This window comes from Ictidomys tridecemlineatus, chromosome 15, assembly GCF_052094955.1.
Source record: "Ictidomys tridecemlineatus isolate mIctTri1 chromosome 15, mIctTri1.hap1, whole genome shotgun sequence".
NCBI lineage: Eukaryota > Metazoa > Chordata > Mammalia > Rodentia > Sciuridae > Ictidomys > Ictidomys tridecemlineatus.
The window spans coordinates 17,353,899-17,371,682 of NC_135491.1; the positions used below are offsets into that span (position 1 = coordinate 17,353,899).

At 45.1% G+C, this 17,784-nt stretch overlaps 1 protein-coding gene across 1 annotated transcript; it reads right to left on the reverse strand.

Moving 5' to 3' along the window:
- Positions 1-8,587: 8,587 nt before the first annotated feature.
- Positions 8,588-17,783, reverse strand: Haus5 (HAUS augmin like complex subunit 5). The gene is made up of 19 exons (XM_005330594.5): positions 17,625-17,783; positions 17,106-17,168; positions 16,986-17,018; positions 16,826-16,850; positions 16,112-16,217; positions 15,879-16,038; positions 14,757-14,826; positions 14,590-14,666; positions 13,716-13,773; positions 13,442-13,566; positions 13,187-13,250; positions 12,973-13,103; positions 12,594-12,756; positions 12,327-12,407; positions 12,080-12,225; positions 11,763-11,874; positions 11,546-11,678; positions 9,047-9,179; positions 8,588-8,920 (listed from the first exon to the last, which is right to left on the reverse strand). The coding sequence occupies exons 1-19, from the start codon at positions 17,720-17,722 to the stop codon at positions 8,803-8,805; spliced, it is 1,896 nt and encodes a 631-aa protein (XP_005330651.1). The 5' UTR covers positions 17,723-17,783; the 3' UTR covers positions 8,588-8,802.
- Position 17,784: the final 1 nt, after the last annotated feature.

Below are 17,784 nucleotides of genomic sequence, written 5' to 3' on the forward strand. Positions count from 1 at the left end.
TGAGAACCAAGCAAAGTCAGTTGGTCCCGCCCTAATGTGGAATCTGGACCTTTGAGAATACAGGAAAGTTAGGAGGCCCCACCCGTGCCATAACCCAGTCCTACGCCAAGTTTGTAAACACGCTGAGATCCACGTCGGTCTCGGGACTAGGCAAGGCTGGAGACCGAGCCAGGGACTGAGAACTCCGGCTCTGGATTAGACAGTCACACGTCTGTGACTTCCAGGAAAACTAGTGACGTCATGGGGGGAAGCTCTGGGAAAGCGCCTGACCCGGAGACTTCCTGGAGAAGACATTTCCTAGAGAAAACGGGGAGAGATTTTTTTTGAGGGGTAGAAGGAACAATTTATGCCAAGGCCTAGTAATCCAGAGTGTCAACTCAGAAGTGCATCTTGGGTTTGGTCTCCACGCCCTTTCTTGGGACATGGTTGACTTCTTCCTCTTTTAACTCCTCCTTTCCTCAAAGCGTCTTATTATTTTCAAACATACACGACATTAGAACAGCATCACGAACCTCTCAAACACTACCAATATTCTACATTTCGGTTTCATTTATAGTTCTCTCTTTATTTTTGTGGTACTGTAGATGGAACCCATGGCCTCTTGCATGTTAGTGCAAGCTCTCTACCACTGAGTTACATCCCCAGCCCAATTTAAATTATTTTTGCTAGAGATGTTCAAAGCCAATTCCAGACATCATTCATAAATGCACCAGTATGTCTAACAAATAACTATTTTAAAACAATTGCATTAATTATGCTATTATTAATTAATACCATCAAATTAATTCCTCGGTATCATCTAACATCCCGACCATGTTCAACTTTCCCTGTCTTGAAAATATCTTTATACAATAATATTGTAAAATCAGGATCCAAATAAGGCCCACACAATGCATTTTTTTTCATGTCAAAACTATTAGTTGGCATTTATACACAATGGAGTATTACTCTGCATTAAGAAATGACAAAATCATAGAATTTGGAGGGAAATGGATGGCATTAGAGCAGATTATGCTAAGCGAAGCTAGCCAAGCCCTAAAAAACAAATGCCAAATGTCTTCTTTGATATAAGGAGAGTAATTAAGAACAGACTAGGGAAGAAGAGCACGAGAAGAAGACCATCATTAAACAGGGTTGAGAGGTGGGAGGGAAAGGGAGAGAGAAGGGAAATTGCATTGAAATGGAACGAGACCCTCAGGGTTATACAAAATTACATACAAGAGGAAGTGAGGGGAAAGGGAAAAATAATACAAGGGGGAGGAATGAATTACAGTAGGGGGGGTAGAGAGAGAAGAGGGGAGGGGAGGGGAGGGAAGGGGAGATAGTAGAGGATAGGAAAGGCAGCAGAATACAACAGACACTAGGATGGCAATATGTAAATCAATGGAAGTGTAACTGATGTGATTCTGCAAGCTGTATACGGGGAGTTCATAACCCACTTGAATCAAAATGTGAAATATGATATATCAAGACCTATGTAATGGAGGGGTAAGACAAGATAATACAAATGGAAGAAATGATTTACAGTAGAAGGGGTAGAGAGAGAAAAGGGGAGGGGAGGGGAGGGGAGGGGGGATAGTAGAGAATAGGACTGACAGCAGAATACATCAGACACTAGAAAGGCAATATGTCAATCAATGGAAGGGTAACTGATGTGATACAGCAATCTGTATACGGGGTAAAGTTGGGAGTTCATAACCCGCTTGAATCAAACTGTGAAATATGATGTATTAAGAACTGTGTAAGGTTTTGAACGACCAACAATAAAAAATAAATAAATAAATAAATAAACGATTAGTTGCCTTGGTTTTTTAAGAACATTGTTGTTACAAGTCCATACTTTATTCAGATTTCCTTAGTGTTGACCTATTCTGTCCCAGCACCTTATTCAGGATACCATATTACATTTAGTTGTCATACCTCCTTGGTCTTTTCTTGTCAGTTTCTTGTAGTTTTCTTTTTTAAAAAAATATTTATTTCTTAGTTGTAGTTGGACACAATACTTTTATTTTATTTATTTATTTTTATGTGGTGCTGAGGATCAAACTCAGGGCTCCACACGATGCTAGATGAGTGCTCCACCACTGAGCTACAACCCCAGCCCCATTGTAGTTTCCTTTTTTTGATGATCCTGACAGTTTTTAGGAGTGTTGGCTCAGGTTATTTTGTAGAATGTATTTTCATTTGGAATTTGTCTGATTTTTTTTTTCAAATTTAGGCTGGGGTTATGGGTCTCTTGGTGAAGGACTATAAAAATAAAGTGTAATTATCATATATCAAGGGTGCATACTATCAATGCAACTTACCACTGTGGATGTTAACTCTGATAACCTGGCAGAGATAGTGTTTATTATGCTTCTTCACTATAAAGTTAGTTAAAAAAATGAAAGAAAACAAAAGCAATAAACTTTTCCATGTTCTTTAGGAAAAAAGTCACCATATGCAGCTGTGCTTACAGAGTGGGGAGTTATGCTCCACCTCCTTAAGAGAGGGATAGTTACATAAATTATTTGAAATTGTTCTATGTTAGACTACATATTGGTATTACATTAGTATATAATAATACATTAGTATTACATTAGTATATAAGACTGCAGTTCTTATATATTAGATGAAGAAAAAGAAGTAGTTTTTCTAATGTCATTGGGGACCAAGTTTTTAGTAGAAATGAAAGACACAAATATAAGTGGACACCCTGGGGCTGGGGTGTAGCTCAATGGTAGAACTGAACTTGTTCTGACCTCCACAAGGCCCTTGGTTCAACCTCTAGTACCATGAACACACAAAGTCACCACTATTATTTGAATTGGAAATACCAGAATCAACTTGTGATTTTTCTCTTTCTAAAAAATGTGTTTCCCTACTTTAAGATCTTAATATAACGACAACACAGTAATAGTGAGTAACCCTAGTGTTCATCCAGACTGGGCCATCTCTGACTATAAGGAACCAGGGGCCCTTGGACAACAGCCAATTCTAGATCTGGAGGAGGAAATGTGCACAATGTTTAAGGGTGATCTTGTACCAAAAAGAAACAAGTCCTCCAGGACTACTTTGGTAGAGTGAGAAGGAATCAGGAGCCAATCTGAAAGTGCTCTCACTGATAAAAGATAGAATTGGGGGGGGGTTCTGGGGATTGAACTCAGGGGCACTCGACCACTAAGCCACATACCCAGCCCTATTTTGTAGTTCATTTAGAGACAGGGTCTCACAAAATTGCTTAGTGCCTTGCTTTTGCTGAGGCTGGTTTTGAACTCCCATCCTCCTGCCTCTGCCTCCCAAGCAGCTGGGATTACAGGTGTGTGCCACGCCCAGTAGATAGAATGTTTTGAACAACAAAGAGTATCTGCAGATTAATAAAAAATAACTGGAATAGTTTGAAGCCCATCGAATATACTTGAATGTGTAAATTCATAATGACACAAATATTTCATCAAAGATTCTCCAAAGTGTGATTGTCTGGGCAAAGGTAAATGCTCATGTAATTTTTTTACGGAGATTACACAAGAGGTGTTGCATATTGCCTGTGAACTGATGTATCAGTGTCATTTTTGCCACAGCCTTGTCAACAAATTAGCTGTCAAAATTCTGGGTTTCCTGCAGTATGGAGATTCCTTAGAAAACTTGGAATGGAACCACCATTTGACCCACTCCTCAATATATAACCCTAGGACTTAAAATCAGCATAGTGTAGTGATGCAGCCACATCAATGTTTATTGCAACTTAATTCACAATAACTAAGCTATGGAACCAACCTAGGTGCCCTTCAACAGATGAATGGATTAAGAAAATATGTTATATATACGCAATGGAATATTACTCAGCCATAAAGAATGAAATCATGGCATTTACTGGAAAATGGATAGAACTGGAGATTTTCATGCTAAGTGAAATAAGCCAAACCCCAAAAAACTAAAGGCTGAAATGTTCTCTCTCATATGTGGATGCTAACACACAATAAGGGGTTGGGGAGAGAAGAATAGAAGTTCATTAGACGAAGGGAAGGGAGGGGGACATGGAAATAGGAAAAACCGCAGAATTAATTGGACATAACTTTCCCATGTTCATATATGAACACACGACCAGTGTAACTCCACATCATGTATAACCACAACAATGTGAACTTATACTCCACATACCTTTATTTTATTTATTTTTATGTGGTGCTGAGGATCAAACCCAGGGCCTCGAACATGCTAGGCAAGTGCTCTACCACTGAGCCAGAACCCCAGCCCCTTGGGTTGATTTTTTGCTGGTTTGATAGATGGGAAATATATCAAAGCTTGGTTTCAATTTGCTTTCTTTAAAAAAATTTCATTTCTTTTTACAAATTATTTATTTATTTATTCATTCATTTTACAGTAGAATGCATTTTGACATATAGTGCACAAATGGAACACAATTTCTCATTGCTCTGGCTGTTCATGGTTCAGAGTCACCTTAGTAGTGTAATCATACATGTATATAGGATAATAATGTCTGCCTCTTTTTACTGTCCTTCTCATCACCTCAACTCCACCCCTCCCCTCTACACAAACCAAGTATCCTTCATTTTCCCCTGTCTCCTTGCCCCACTATGGCTCAGCATCCATTTATCAGAGAAAACATTTAGCTTTTGTTTTTGGGGATTGACTTATTTCACTTAGCATGATATTCTCTATTTCCATCCATTTACCTGAAAATGCCATAATTCCATTCTTTTTTAAGGCTGAGTAATAGTCCATTCTGTATATGTACCACATTTTCTTTATCCATTCATCTATTGAAGGGCATCTAGGTTGGTTCTATAGTTTAGCTATTGTGAATTGAGCTGCTGTAAACATTGATGTGGCTGTTACTGTGATATGCTAATTTTAAATCCTTTGGGTATAAACAGAGGAGTGGGATTGTTGAGTCAAATAGTGGATTCATTCCAAGTTTTCTGAGGAATCTCCACACTGTTTTCCATACTAGTTTTACTAATTTGCATTCCCACCACCAATATATGCATGTACCTTTCCACCCCACATCCTTGCCAACAGTTATTATTTCTTGTTTTCTTGATAATTGCCATTCTGACTAGAGTGAGATGAAATCTTAGTTTTGATTTGCATTTCTCTAATTGCTAGAGATGAACTTTTTTTTCATGTTTGTTGACCAATTGTATTTCTTCTTCTGTAAAGTTTCTGTTCAGTTCCTTAGTCCATTTATTGATTGGGATTGTTTGTTTGTTTGTTTTTTGATGTTAAGTTTTTTGAGTTCTTTATATATCTTGGAGATTAATGCTCTGTTTGAGGTGTGTGTGGTAAAGATTTTTCTCCCATTCTGTAGGCTGTTTCCTTTGCTGAGAAGAAGCTTTTTGGTTGAATCCATCCCATTTATTGATCCTTGATTTACTTTTTGTGTTTTAGGAGTCTTGTTAAGGAAGTCAAGTCCTAAGCCAACATGATGAAGATTTGAGCTTACTTTTTCTTCTATTAGGCTCAGGGTCTCTGTTCTACTGTGTATTTGATCCACTTTGAGTTGATTTTTGTGCAGGGTGAGAGAGGGAGAGTTTCAATTTCATTCTGCTACATATGGATTTCCAGTTTTCCCAGCATCATTTGTTGAATACACTATCTTTTCTCTAATGTGTGTTTTTGGCATCTTTGTCTACTATGAGATAACCATATTTATGTGGATTTGTCTCTGTGCCTTCTATTTTGTACCATGTAGACATAGTCTACATGTCTATTTTGGCACCAATACCATGCTTTTTTTGTTACTATTGCTCTGTAATATAGTTTAAGGTCTGGTATTGTGATGCCTTTTGCTTCACTTTTCTAAGGACTGCGTTGGCTATTCTGGGTATCTTATTTTTTTTTTCAAATTAATTTCATGATTGTTTTTTCTAGTTCTGTGAAGAATGTCATTGGGATTTTTATAGGAATTGCATTAAATCTGCATAACAGTTTTGGTAGTATGGCCATTTTGACTATATTAATTGTGCCTATCCAAGAGTATAGAAGATCTTTCCATCTTCTGAAGTCTTCTTCAATTTCTTTCTTAGTGTTCTGTAGTTTTCATTGTAGAGGTCTTTCATCTCTTTTTTTTTAATATTTGTTTTTTTGGGGATGTAAATATACATAATACCTTTATTTTACTTATTTATTTTTATGTGGTGCTGAGGATTAAACCCAGGGTTCTGCACATGCTAGGTGAGTGCTCTACCACTGAACCCCAGCCCCAGCCCTCTTTCACCTATTTTGTTAGGTTAATTCCCAAGTATTTTTTTTTAAAGGCAATTGTGAATGGGGTAGTTTTTAGAATTTATCTTGCAGTGGATTCATTGCATATGTATAGAAATGCATTTAACTTATGGGTATTGATTTTATAACCTACTTTGCTGAATTCATTTAGTGGTTCTATAAGTTTTCTGATGGAATTTTTTGGATCTTCTAAATATAGAATCATGTCATCAGCAAATAGTGGTAGTTTTGAGTTCTTTTCCTATGAGTATCCCTTTAATTTCTTCCGTCTGATTGCTCTAGCTAGTTTCAAGGACTATGTAGAATAGAAATAGTGAAAAAGGACATCCCTGTCTTGTTCCAGTTTTTAGAGGGAATGCTTTCAATTTTTCTCCATTTAGAATGATGTTGGCCTTGGGTTTAATATAGACAGCTCTCTCACAATGTTGAGGTATATTCCTATTATTTCTAGTTTTTTTTTAGTGTTTTGAACATGAAGACGTGCTGTATTTTGTCCAGTGCTTTCTCAGCATCTATTGAGATAATCATATGATCCTTGTCTTTAAAGTCTATTGATGTGATGAATAATAAACATAAGTTTATTGATTTCCGTATGTTGAACCAACCTTGCATCCCCATCAATTTTCTTTTCCCTTATTATTCTGGACATCTTTTCTGAGAAATATTCATTCATATATTTTGCACATTTTTCTACAGACTTGGAATTTTCCTTCCTAGTCTGATACTATAGACACACACACACCCATTTATGGTATAAGTTGTAAATAGTTTTTCCAAATTGTCATTTCTTTATTTTCCTCATCTTTTTGCCATGAAGTTTATAATTTATTTATTTTAGAGGGCACTGGGGATTGAACCCAGGGGAACTCTACCGCTGAACTAGATCCCCAGACCTTTTCATTTTTATTTTTGAGATAGGGTCTCAAAAATAAAGTTATGCAGGCTGGCCTTAAACTTGCAATCCTCCTATCTCAGCCTCTGAAGTCTCTGGACTACAGGTGTGCACCACTGTGTCTAGCGCAAGTTTATTTTTATGTAATCAATTCTGTTAATATTTTCCTTGTGTCTAGATTTTGTCATATTTAGGAAATTTTGACCAACTTCTAGTTCATAAAGGAATTCACTGTCTTGAAGCTCATATTTCTGTCTGAGGGAGAAAAAGGATAAAGTAAAATACATTGTATGTTAGAAGATGTACTAAGGAAAAAAATTAAGTAGGATGGGTGGATAAAGACCCTCGTGTTTACAGTTCATGAGGGAGGTGGGGGTTGGGACCTGTGATAGGAGGGCGTGCCAAGACCCAGCTGTGGAAAGGGCATGTTAAGGACTGTGTCATGACCAGGAAACAGTAGCCATGGAAAGGAGGAAAATTGGGAATGAGGTTGCTCTGGAGAGGAGTTGTGAGGAGGAAGGTGAGTAGCAAGTTTCAAGATCATAAAGGTGTCAAGTCTCCCTAATTTGTAAATTAGTGCACTACCAATGAAACTACCAGTTGTATTGTTTTTCTTCTGGCACTCGACATGTTAAGTATAAAGTTTGTTTTATTTGGAAGAAAAAATTAGCAAGAAGAGACATGGAAACCTTGAAAAATAAAAGCCCACGAGGACAATCTGTTGTTTCAGAGACTAAAATGTATTACAAAACCTTTATAATGAAAACCCCGTGGCAGTGGCACAATAGGGTTAGATACACACAGGTCTGGAAAGAACCCAGACACAATTTGGTTAAGCGTGGAGTTTTACTTTATAAATGGAAGAATAATCCACACAGCAAAATTCCCAGGCTTTAAGAGAGCGCAAATCCTGCTACCTAGGAAGTTTCCTCATCTCCTCATTTGATTGCTGCCACCTGCCCCTGTTTCAGAGGCAACTGCTTCTCTGACTGGGAATTTTTAGCAAGTGCTAAAAATATGGGATATATGCAAAATAAAACCATACTGAAGCTGTTTGCCAGGATATATTTCAAATGGCTCAGATTTAAATGTGGAAAAAAAAAGAAATTTTAAAAACTTAGACTATCTTATCTCCTGACCCCATCCCCACTCCCATGGCACTGGGTTCCTCAAGGGCCCTCACACCAGCACATTCCAGTGGACACTGCAGCCTCCACCTGTAAACCCTTCCTGAGGCCCAAGTGACTCCGCAAACCACAGTGCAGTTCCCCAGCACCTAGAGAAGGTGCTCAGTTATATTTTCTTGAGAGGGAAAGTGATGGACGGACTTTAAAGGGTACCTGGAGTATGGTCCATAGTATGCTATTCTCTTAGCTTTGGTTGAATGAAAGGACAAGGACAAGGGAATTGAGAGAAGCAGCGGAGCAGCCTGAGGGGGACTACAGGATAGAGACAAGGGACTACAAATTCTAGCCATGCTTTCTTTTAATGTTTTATTGGGGGATGTGAGGTGTTGGGGCGAACAAATGTGAAATTCTCGATTCTGGTTTGAAGCCCCTCTTTTTTTTTTTTATTTTAATACCTTTATTTTTATGTGGTGCTGAGGATCGAACCCAGGCCCTGATGGTGCTAGGCGAGCGCTCTACTGCTGAGCCACAATCCCAGCCCCTTGAGGCCCCTCTTCATCTGCACAGCTGTTGCAAAGCTCCCTGGGCCTGGACCCAGCGCAGCCGCCACTGGGGCAGGGACAGGCCCTGGCAGAGCTCCCCGGAGAGGGTGGCTTGGCCTGGCTGCTCCCACCTGGGAAAGGGCATAGTGTCAGAGGGAAGGCCAGCCTTCTGACCCGCTCTGGCCTTCCACCATCATGAGCTGCGCCTTCACTTTCCACCCGGCTTAGTTCCCTCCCTCTCTGTGCCCGCCTCTCACCAGTCTGCCAGGACTCCCTGCAGTTTAGGGACTCGCTCCAGTGCCTGTTTCAGCAAGTTCTCCAGCCTGTTCAGAGCCTGCCCCAGGTTCTCCTTCTGTTCCTTTTCCTGGGATGCCTGGATCTGCAGCAGCTCTGGAGATTAGAAACCAGGGAGGCAGCTTTGAGGCCTCTGGCTTGCCGGAGCCTTGCAGCCAATAGGTCACCAAGTCTGCAGTCACCCAGTCTTGACCCCAGCAAGACCTCTCCCAAACCTGTCCCTCTTCCTAGGTCCTCATGTCAGGGCAATACCTCCCACCAGGTCTCGTCCTGGATGCCTTCTTCCCTACCTTCATCAGGTCATGGCCACCCATTCAGCTTCCAAAGTTCATATTTTTTGTCTCTAGTTCCGTTTTTTGTTTGTTGTTTTTGTAGTACTGGGCCTGGAACCCAGGACCTCGTGCATGCTAGGCAAATGCTCTGCCACTGAACTACAACCTCAGCCCATGTTTACTGAGTTTGTTTCTCCTGTCTTCTTACTCCACTCTCAGCCTCCCTCATATTCCAGGCCTCAGTCTCTTACTCTGGTCACATTTCAGAGAAGCAACCTGGCACCCATGACTTGGCAGTCATAGTGATCTTTCTGAACCTGATCCTCTCTTTCTCCTGCTTAGAACGTTTCCCTAGGCCCCCCCAAACAGAGTCCAAGTCTTCAGCCTAGTATTTGAGTCTATATTATGTGGCCCCTGCTCACTATTCCTTGGAAAAAAACCTGGCCCAATCCCAAGGTCCGTGTGAGATACCATTTTCCCTTAGGCAGCCCTTTTTCTTTAGCATCCCTCATTGCAAGGCTTTCTCCTCAGCCTTCTCCAGTCTTAACTCTTGTGTATTTCTCCCCAGGACTGTGACTGGGCCTAGCCCCTCTTCATGTGCCCAGCTCAGAGCAGTTATAGATTATTAGCATGAGCAGATCTCTTGAGCCTAAATCCTGACTCCGTCCTGCCTTACCTATGACCTTGATCATGACTCTTGTCCTTACTTTAGCTATATCTGTTGGTAAGTGGACTTAACTGAGTCATAGGCTTGTGGGGCAGGAAGCAGATTGGAGAGAACTCTGGCAATTGGACCCACAGGGCTTGTTGACAGGTTTGAGGGCAGGTTGGGATCTGGGAGGAATTAAGGACAACTGCTCTGTTTTTAGCTAAAGCACCTGATGAGGAGGGTGGAATAATATACTGACAGGAGGAAACCAGGAAGAAAAGAAACAGAACTGCTCTTTGGAGTAGAGGAAAGTTATAAAAGGTTCAAGATGACCATGAAGTTGGGTATAGTGGCACATGTCTGCAATCCCAGTGGCTTGGGAGGCTGAGGCAGGAGGATCACAAATTCAAAGCCAGCCTCAGCAACTTAGTGAGGCCCTAAGCAACTTAGTGAGACCTTGTCTCTAAATAAAATATAAAAAGCGGTGGGGATGTGGCTCAGTGGTGAAGCACCCCTGGGTTAAATCCCTGGTACCAAAACAAATAAATAAACAAACAACAACAAAAACAAAACCCACAAAAAGCAAAAACCCAAAACAACAACAAAAACAATGCTCATGAAGTAGGGACATGCTGTGATGTGTCTTGAACTGTTCTTATTTTTTCTACACAGTGTTCCTTTTCCTCGGGGTGAGATGGAAGGCAGGGAGACCCAAACTCAAGGGTCTGAAAATGGTTTCTTCCTACTTGCCTGATGGTGCCCCTAATTCATCTCTCATCAATTCACCTCTTCCACTTATTTATATTTTGATTCCTTGCTCTGTGCTTCTACCATGGGTTTCTTGGGGCTGGCCAGCTGTCTCCTTACTCTCCATCAAACTATTTGGGCTGGCATCAGGATATCTGTGAGTTTCTGTTTTCTTATCTGCAAACTGTGGGTCTTATTAATCCCTTCCCTCACAGTGAGGAGTCAAAGAGACGATGTATATACACACCCTACAGACACCAAGTGCTTGCTGCCTGCCAGGTACTGTTCAATGCCGTATTTGGGTCACCTGACTGAATCTTCCCAGCAACTCTCTATGACACTGTTACTTTGCTTACTCCACTGAGGAGGAAACTGAGGCATGGAGAGATCATTCGACAAGGAAGGGAAAGGGTTGACAAGAGAATCTGGGTACTTTAACTCCATAGCCTAGTTTTCAACCACTCTATTTGGGGGTGATGGGTGAGTACTTGGCAAATGGATGGCAGTGTGGTCTAGTGATCAGGAGCACAGGCTTACGTCAGACTACCTGGGTTCAAATCCCAGCTCTTCCATGTAGGCAAACTACTAAGCTCTCTGTACCTCAGTTTCCTTCTCTGTAAAATGGGGAGAACAGCAGCGTTTACTACACGGGCTTGCCATGCAGCAAACAACTGGATGTGCTTCAGCACACAGGAAGCACTGACTAAGCAGTGGGTGTTGTCTGTTATTACTTGGGACGCTGACGTGCTGAGAATGCCCAGGGAGGCTGGACGTGGGAAGCAGTGGAGGCCTACCCTGGGGGGATGGTCCCGATGGCAGACGGGTCTTCATGTGGAGCAGATCCCCACAACGGAGACTCTGCTGGTCCTGGAAGAATAGAAGGTCCTGACGAAGAGAGGCAGCCTTTGGGAGGAGCAGCTCTGGTGCCTGGAAGGAGGGGGACAACAGTCACCTTGGGGTGAAGACTGGAGAGGGCAAGGGGCAGATAAGTCATAGAGGACAGGCACTTACCTTCCCTGTGGGCAGCCCCAGTATGTGGCTCAGCGCTATGAGGCTAGAGCCCTTTGGGCACATGGGGTGCAGCTGGTGGATGGACGGTAGGATCGTGGGCAGGGGCTTCAACCTGGGGTGGGGGACAGTCCAGATTGGATAGAACACTGAGTTCTAGAAGTCTGGGGGCCTAAGAACTTGAAGGCAGACCAGATTGGGGCTGGTGACCTAAGGGTGAGGTCTAGGCAGCCTGGAAACATTGAAGCTACATTTTTTCAGGAGGTGAAGGGAGTGACAGTCACCCATGGCAGGGGAGACAGGGCTGGCCTCAGTCTTACCCTTCAGGGCTATGCCGCAGCAGGGTGCCCAGCAGAATGCGGGGCAGATGTCGGGCTTCCTCCTCCAGACAGCGAAGCAGCTCCTGGCTCTGCGGTACCACGGCCTCAGAGGTGGGGACAATCTTCCGCTGAACCAAAGCCAGTACCTGTTGGGAGGGAGAAAGTGGATGGGCAGCCTGCTTCCACCCAGCCTCACCCCTAGCAGATTTGGTCCCCTGTTCCACACCTTCCCCCACACCCATCTCACTTCTCCAGGACTGCGGCATAGGCGGGTCTTGCTGGCTGAGTTGCCCTTGATGAGCAGGCGGATCTGTTCCTGGGTTTCCTCCTGGGGAACCAAGATGCCCTTCAGAGTAGCTGTGTATCCTTCCCTCCTCAGACCCTATGCAAAGGGTCCTGCTTCCTCTTGGGAGTTTCACCCTGAGCTTCCTCCCCACTGGCAGGCCCAGTTCTTGTTCACAAGGCTCTAAGCCTCCACTCTGGCCCTCCACCAGCTCCAGGCCCTGCCTCTCACCACCAGCTGGCGCCAGTGCAGGATCCGCTGCTGCTTGGCCTGCAGCTCCCTCAGCAGAAGCTGCCTCTGCCCAGCTGCATCCTCCAGTTCCTTAATCTGGGCCCTCAGGGCCTTGAGCTCTGCCCACAGTCCACAGCATCTAAGTCCCAGTATTAGCACTTTCCTGGGGGACAAGCAGAGAAAGCAAAAGAGAGAAAGGGGACTGAGACCCACACTGGGAGGAAGAGATCCGCAGGGATGCACAAGGAACCACAAACACTGGGAGACAAAGTGTGAGGAAAGGGAGGCAGGGGCAGCCATAGAGATAGGACATATCCCAGGTCTACAGATGCCAGGGAGAGAGATGGTCTAGAGGCCTCTGCTGGAGGAACCCCCTTACCTCTCACTGGATCCCAGGGTACGTCTCTCTATCTCCTCGACCAGGCCCTGGAGGTGGCCAGTCAGGATTTGACGCTCCTTCAGGAGAGCACCCCGCTGGGTAACAAGTGCACCCACAGTCTGCCAGCCCTCCTAGGGTGGGTACAAAGTTTGTGTGGGCATGATCCATGGGGATGAGGGGACTGAATAGGTCTTGGGAAGGTACCTAGGGTTACCTGGATGAGATGCCCCATGGATGGCAAGGCCTGGCTGGAATCTGACTGGTCCGGAGCCTGGGGACTGGGGTGGGGGCAAAGCTGCTGAGGGAACAGCCCTGTATCCTTGCCTTGGTACTTGGAGGGAGCCAGTGACACCCACCTGCCACAATGGCACTGGGCTGCAGTTCTACCCCATGCCCGCCTGTTCCTGACCCTGTCCCAACTCACCCACCCACATGCTTGCCCTCAATGTAGGAACATTCTACTCCTTACCTGGACAGCTCGATATCTCTGAGCCCATCCCCTCTGCACAAGGATCGAATCTCTGCTTCTCGCTCTGCGGCCAGGTACTCCAGGGCAGCCAGGACATGGCCTGGAGGGTGGTTTGTCAGTAGGGTCTGGTGGATAAAGGTGAAGTCAGGGCGGGGGCAGGCTTGCATGATGGGACCCCATGGGAATGAGGTAGAGATGAAGACTTATGAGCAGGCACCCGATGTTTTTACAGGTCTGGAGGGTGTGGCCTTTCCTGATGGCCCTGCCATCTCACCTCCACTGAGCCAAGCCACTGCTGGTATGAAGTTCCAAAATGGTCATCCTGAGGGCTTCTGTTGGGGTGGGTAAAGGGATAGAGAATGTTATAAGACAAATCAAACACCTCTGTGATTATTACCACCCCACACTAAAGTAGGGACTGTCATTGTCCCCATTTTACATACGAGGAAATTGAGCCCATGTAGGCATGCTAGACTGGAGATCCTTAATTCTACAGTTTACAAGTCTTGGGGCTTTTACATGCGTGCTAAACCTGGGATGCCTTCGTGACCCCAACTATCTAAGCTTCCTTGTCAGAGAACCCCTCACCTCCCTGCTTCCTTAGCTGGGAAAGGGTCTCTTCTGGTTACTTTGAGCCTCCCAGGCTTCCCCAACACCAATAGCTGTGACTATCACTTTCTGCTTCTTTTTCTAAAAATTTTAAAGTTGTAGATGGACACAATACTTTTCTTTTTTTTCTTTTTTTTTTTTTTAGAGAGAGAGAATTTTAATATTTATCTTTTAGTTCTTGGTGGATACAACATCTTTGTTTGTATGTGGTGCTGAGGATCGAACCTGGGCCACACACATGCCAGGCGAGCATGCTACCACTTGAGCCATATCCCCAGCCCCCACAATACTTTTCTTTAAATTTATTTTTATGTGGATCAAACCTAGTACCTCACACATGCTAAGCAAGCACTCTAATACTGAGCTGCAAGTGTGACCATCGCTTTCTATACGGGGTCACGGCTTGGAAACCGTGTCATGGAAGGGCCTGGACTTGATACAGCACAGAATCCCAGCAATCGAAGAATTAATACACAAGTGACTTTCTGCCTTTAAAGTAAAAGTTCTTTGGAGGGTTCCTGGGTCCTGGGAACACTTACAGGATGCTGCCACCCCTGGCTTGGAGAAGATTCTGCAGGAACTGGGCTCGGAGTGTGCAGGCTGTTCGGACATCACGCTTTGGAGGAGAGGACAGAACATGGTACGGACCCAGATCTCAGACTGACCCCAGTCTTCTCACACCTTCTTCTATGGCCTAGGGTCTTACCAAGACAAGAGGCTCCAGGGCCACAGCTGTTGATGTCAGGGGTCCAAAGGTCACATCCACTGTGGCCTTCCTGGAGAAAGAGTGCAGTTGGGGCAGGTTGTACCTGGGAGAACAGGTGTCTGTGCCCCACCCTTCCTACTGTCAGCCTGGCTAGTCACAGGTTTTGCTGAGCCTGGGTCTTAGGGGCCACCTCTAAGATTAAGCCATCGTTATGTCCTGGCAGGACTACTGCATGAGCCCCCTTCACTGGTCTCTCTGCTTCTCACCCCTGTAGTCTGTTCTCCACCCAGTGGTCAGAAATCATGTTTCATACAACCTGGGGAAGATGAAGTCACTGCTCAAAACACTGCACGACAATGGGACCTTTCCCTGACATGTTCAGAATGACAATGTGAATAACAGGCAGTCTTTCTAGCACTATACATAGCTTACCACATATAACTATCATATCTTCCATAAAAGGGTGATATAAATATTATCATATTCCAACAAATCTTAGAAACTGAGGTAAAAAAAGTTAAATTCCTTGCCCAAGCTCAAACAATTATAAATGGCCAAGGTGGGGCATGAACTCCATCTACCAGTAAAACTCCTATGCCTCCAGAGTCCTCTGACTGCTTTTCCTACCTCACCTCTTCATCTTGTCCCTCCTGTCTTCAAATACTGAGCTGTATTTGCCTCTTGGCAGCTCTTCCTGAAGGCCAAGATTGGAGCTCTGGCTGTTCCCTCTCCATGAATATTTGTGCCCCAACCCAGGTTACCTCCTCAGAGAGGCCTGTCCTGAGCATTGTAGCTCAGGTAGCAAACACCTTTCCCTAGGTCACAGTCTTTTCTTCATTGAACTTATTTCTCCCTAAAATGACAGGATCTGTTTCCTAGTTTGCAGTCAGCCTTCTCTGCATCAGAGCATAAGGTCCAGGAGCATAAACAGGGGCCTGTCCTATGTCTATTGTTGTTACCCAAGAGATGGTGCAAAACTAACTGGGCTTATGGGCCTTAAATCCTAGGGTTGGTTGTGCAGAATTCTGGAAACCAGTAAGGATCAGGTAAGAACACTGGGATCTCAGAGGCAAATGTGTGGCCACTTGGTGAAAGCTGGTCTCTTGGGCAGATGAGGCCCACCTCTCTATGTCCTGTAGGCGCCTGAGCTGATTCTGCAGCTGCTGCGTGGGGATTCGCAGTCCGTGCTGCTGTCTTCGCAGGTTTCCAGTTTGGGCCCGGAGGAGGAGAGCTCGATACTGGGTGTCCCGTGTGCTCTGCAGCATCTGCTCCACAGCCAGGTCTGTGGGAGACACAGGGGTCAGCACTTTTCCCACCCAGCATTAAATGCCCACCTTCCTGGACCCATGGGTCACCCTGAGCCTCAGCCTCTCGCTCCATCAGCTCCAGGTTCTGGTCTAGCTCTTGGATCTCTGTGCGCAGGCGTGCCACTGCAGCTTCCAGCTCCAACTTCCGGCTGACCTAGTGAGATCAGGTATACAGTCAGATGCTCGTCTGAGTATGGCTTAGCCTGGCCTCACTACCTTTTGGGAGGCACCAGGCTCTTATCTATCAGGGGAGTGGTTAAGGGGTTTTTCTGTGCAGATTCCTTGTCTGATCTGAAGCACTGGTGTACCCTCTGGCTCTCCTTTTCCTCATGGATTGTTTCATGTATCCTCCCTGCAGGTTTTCTTTTATTTTACTTTTTGTTTGTGCTACATTTCTGTCTCAGTGGGGGCAATCTCCTCCCTGAGTCCCACACCGAGGAGTCCTGAGGTCTTCTGAAAGCATCCCCCTGATGTCATCTGGGTTCCTTGCACCAAATGGATCACAAACTGGCCTTTGCATCTCTTCCAAATCTGGCCCATACTACTTCTTCCCTCACCAGGTTTGATGTGGAAAACCTTCAACTGTGCCATTGCACCAATTCATTTCTGGCTTCCCCTGGACTGTAAGCCTAGGAATGCAGGAATTAGAGCTGTTTTGTGACCCTGTGACCCCAACATATCCAGCACCAAGCAGGGACTAGAGCAGAAGATGTACAAGTTCTTTCTTGGGTGAAAGGGAATCTTACAGCATAGGCTTCTCACCTCTGGACTGTCCTGGTGGCCATACCTGAAGAAACCATGCCAGAGTTAGGATATGTGTGGGGCTTGCAGAGGGAAGGGCAGGAAGTATGAGGCTGTGGGTGGGGACAAGGCCAGATGGGACTGGAGAAGAAAGGATGGAACAGCATTTAGAAGCACTTACCATAATAAGTTTCCCCGGATCTTCTTGACACTGCTATAGTGGAGAAGTGGAGGAAGAGGAGTTACTGTGAGACTTGCCTGTGCCCTCTTCCTGGCACCCTCCCCGATCCCACTGGCTCACCTCTGACTATGCACATGCTGCAAGATGTAGGCCCAGATGTCAGCTCCCTGGCCCAGACACAGCCTGTGGGGACAGGGTGTAAGGTTATGTCTGGGGCACAACCCAGGTGAAGGATGCTTATTGCTAGGGTGATGGTGAAAGGGAAAGTCTTTGCTAAGGAGTTCTCACTTCTAGGGGAAGGAAGGCCCTTCTTAGTCACAGAAAGGGTGATTTATCACTAAGAATGGGGGCATCCTCATTCCAATAACTTGCAGAGGAGGAGAAATTTGGTCCGCCCTGAAGAGCTCTCATGACTAGACAGGGTCCTCACTCCTACAGATTCAGTCCATCGTGGTGGTTATTGCTAAGGGGTGGAGTGGGAATGTGGGGTCACGATCAGGGCCTGTCCCTCATATACAAGATGCTCTACTAGAACTTAACACTGCCACAATAGGAAGGAGCTGGTGGACTCAGCTGTTGGGTCCTCCCTGGTGGCGACTCTCTGAAGAACCGGGAGACCCTACGGCCCGCCCGACTCACCTGCGCAGGGTGGACTCCGGGGCCCGGGATGTCGCAGGCACCCGCATCTCTTCGGCCGCCCAGCAACCGAGTTCCCGCGCTTGCGGAACTAGCTCCATGACAGCGCCCGGCCCGGCCGCCGCCTCCCGCCCCCTCTTTCAAGCGTGGCGCCCTCCTCTGA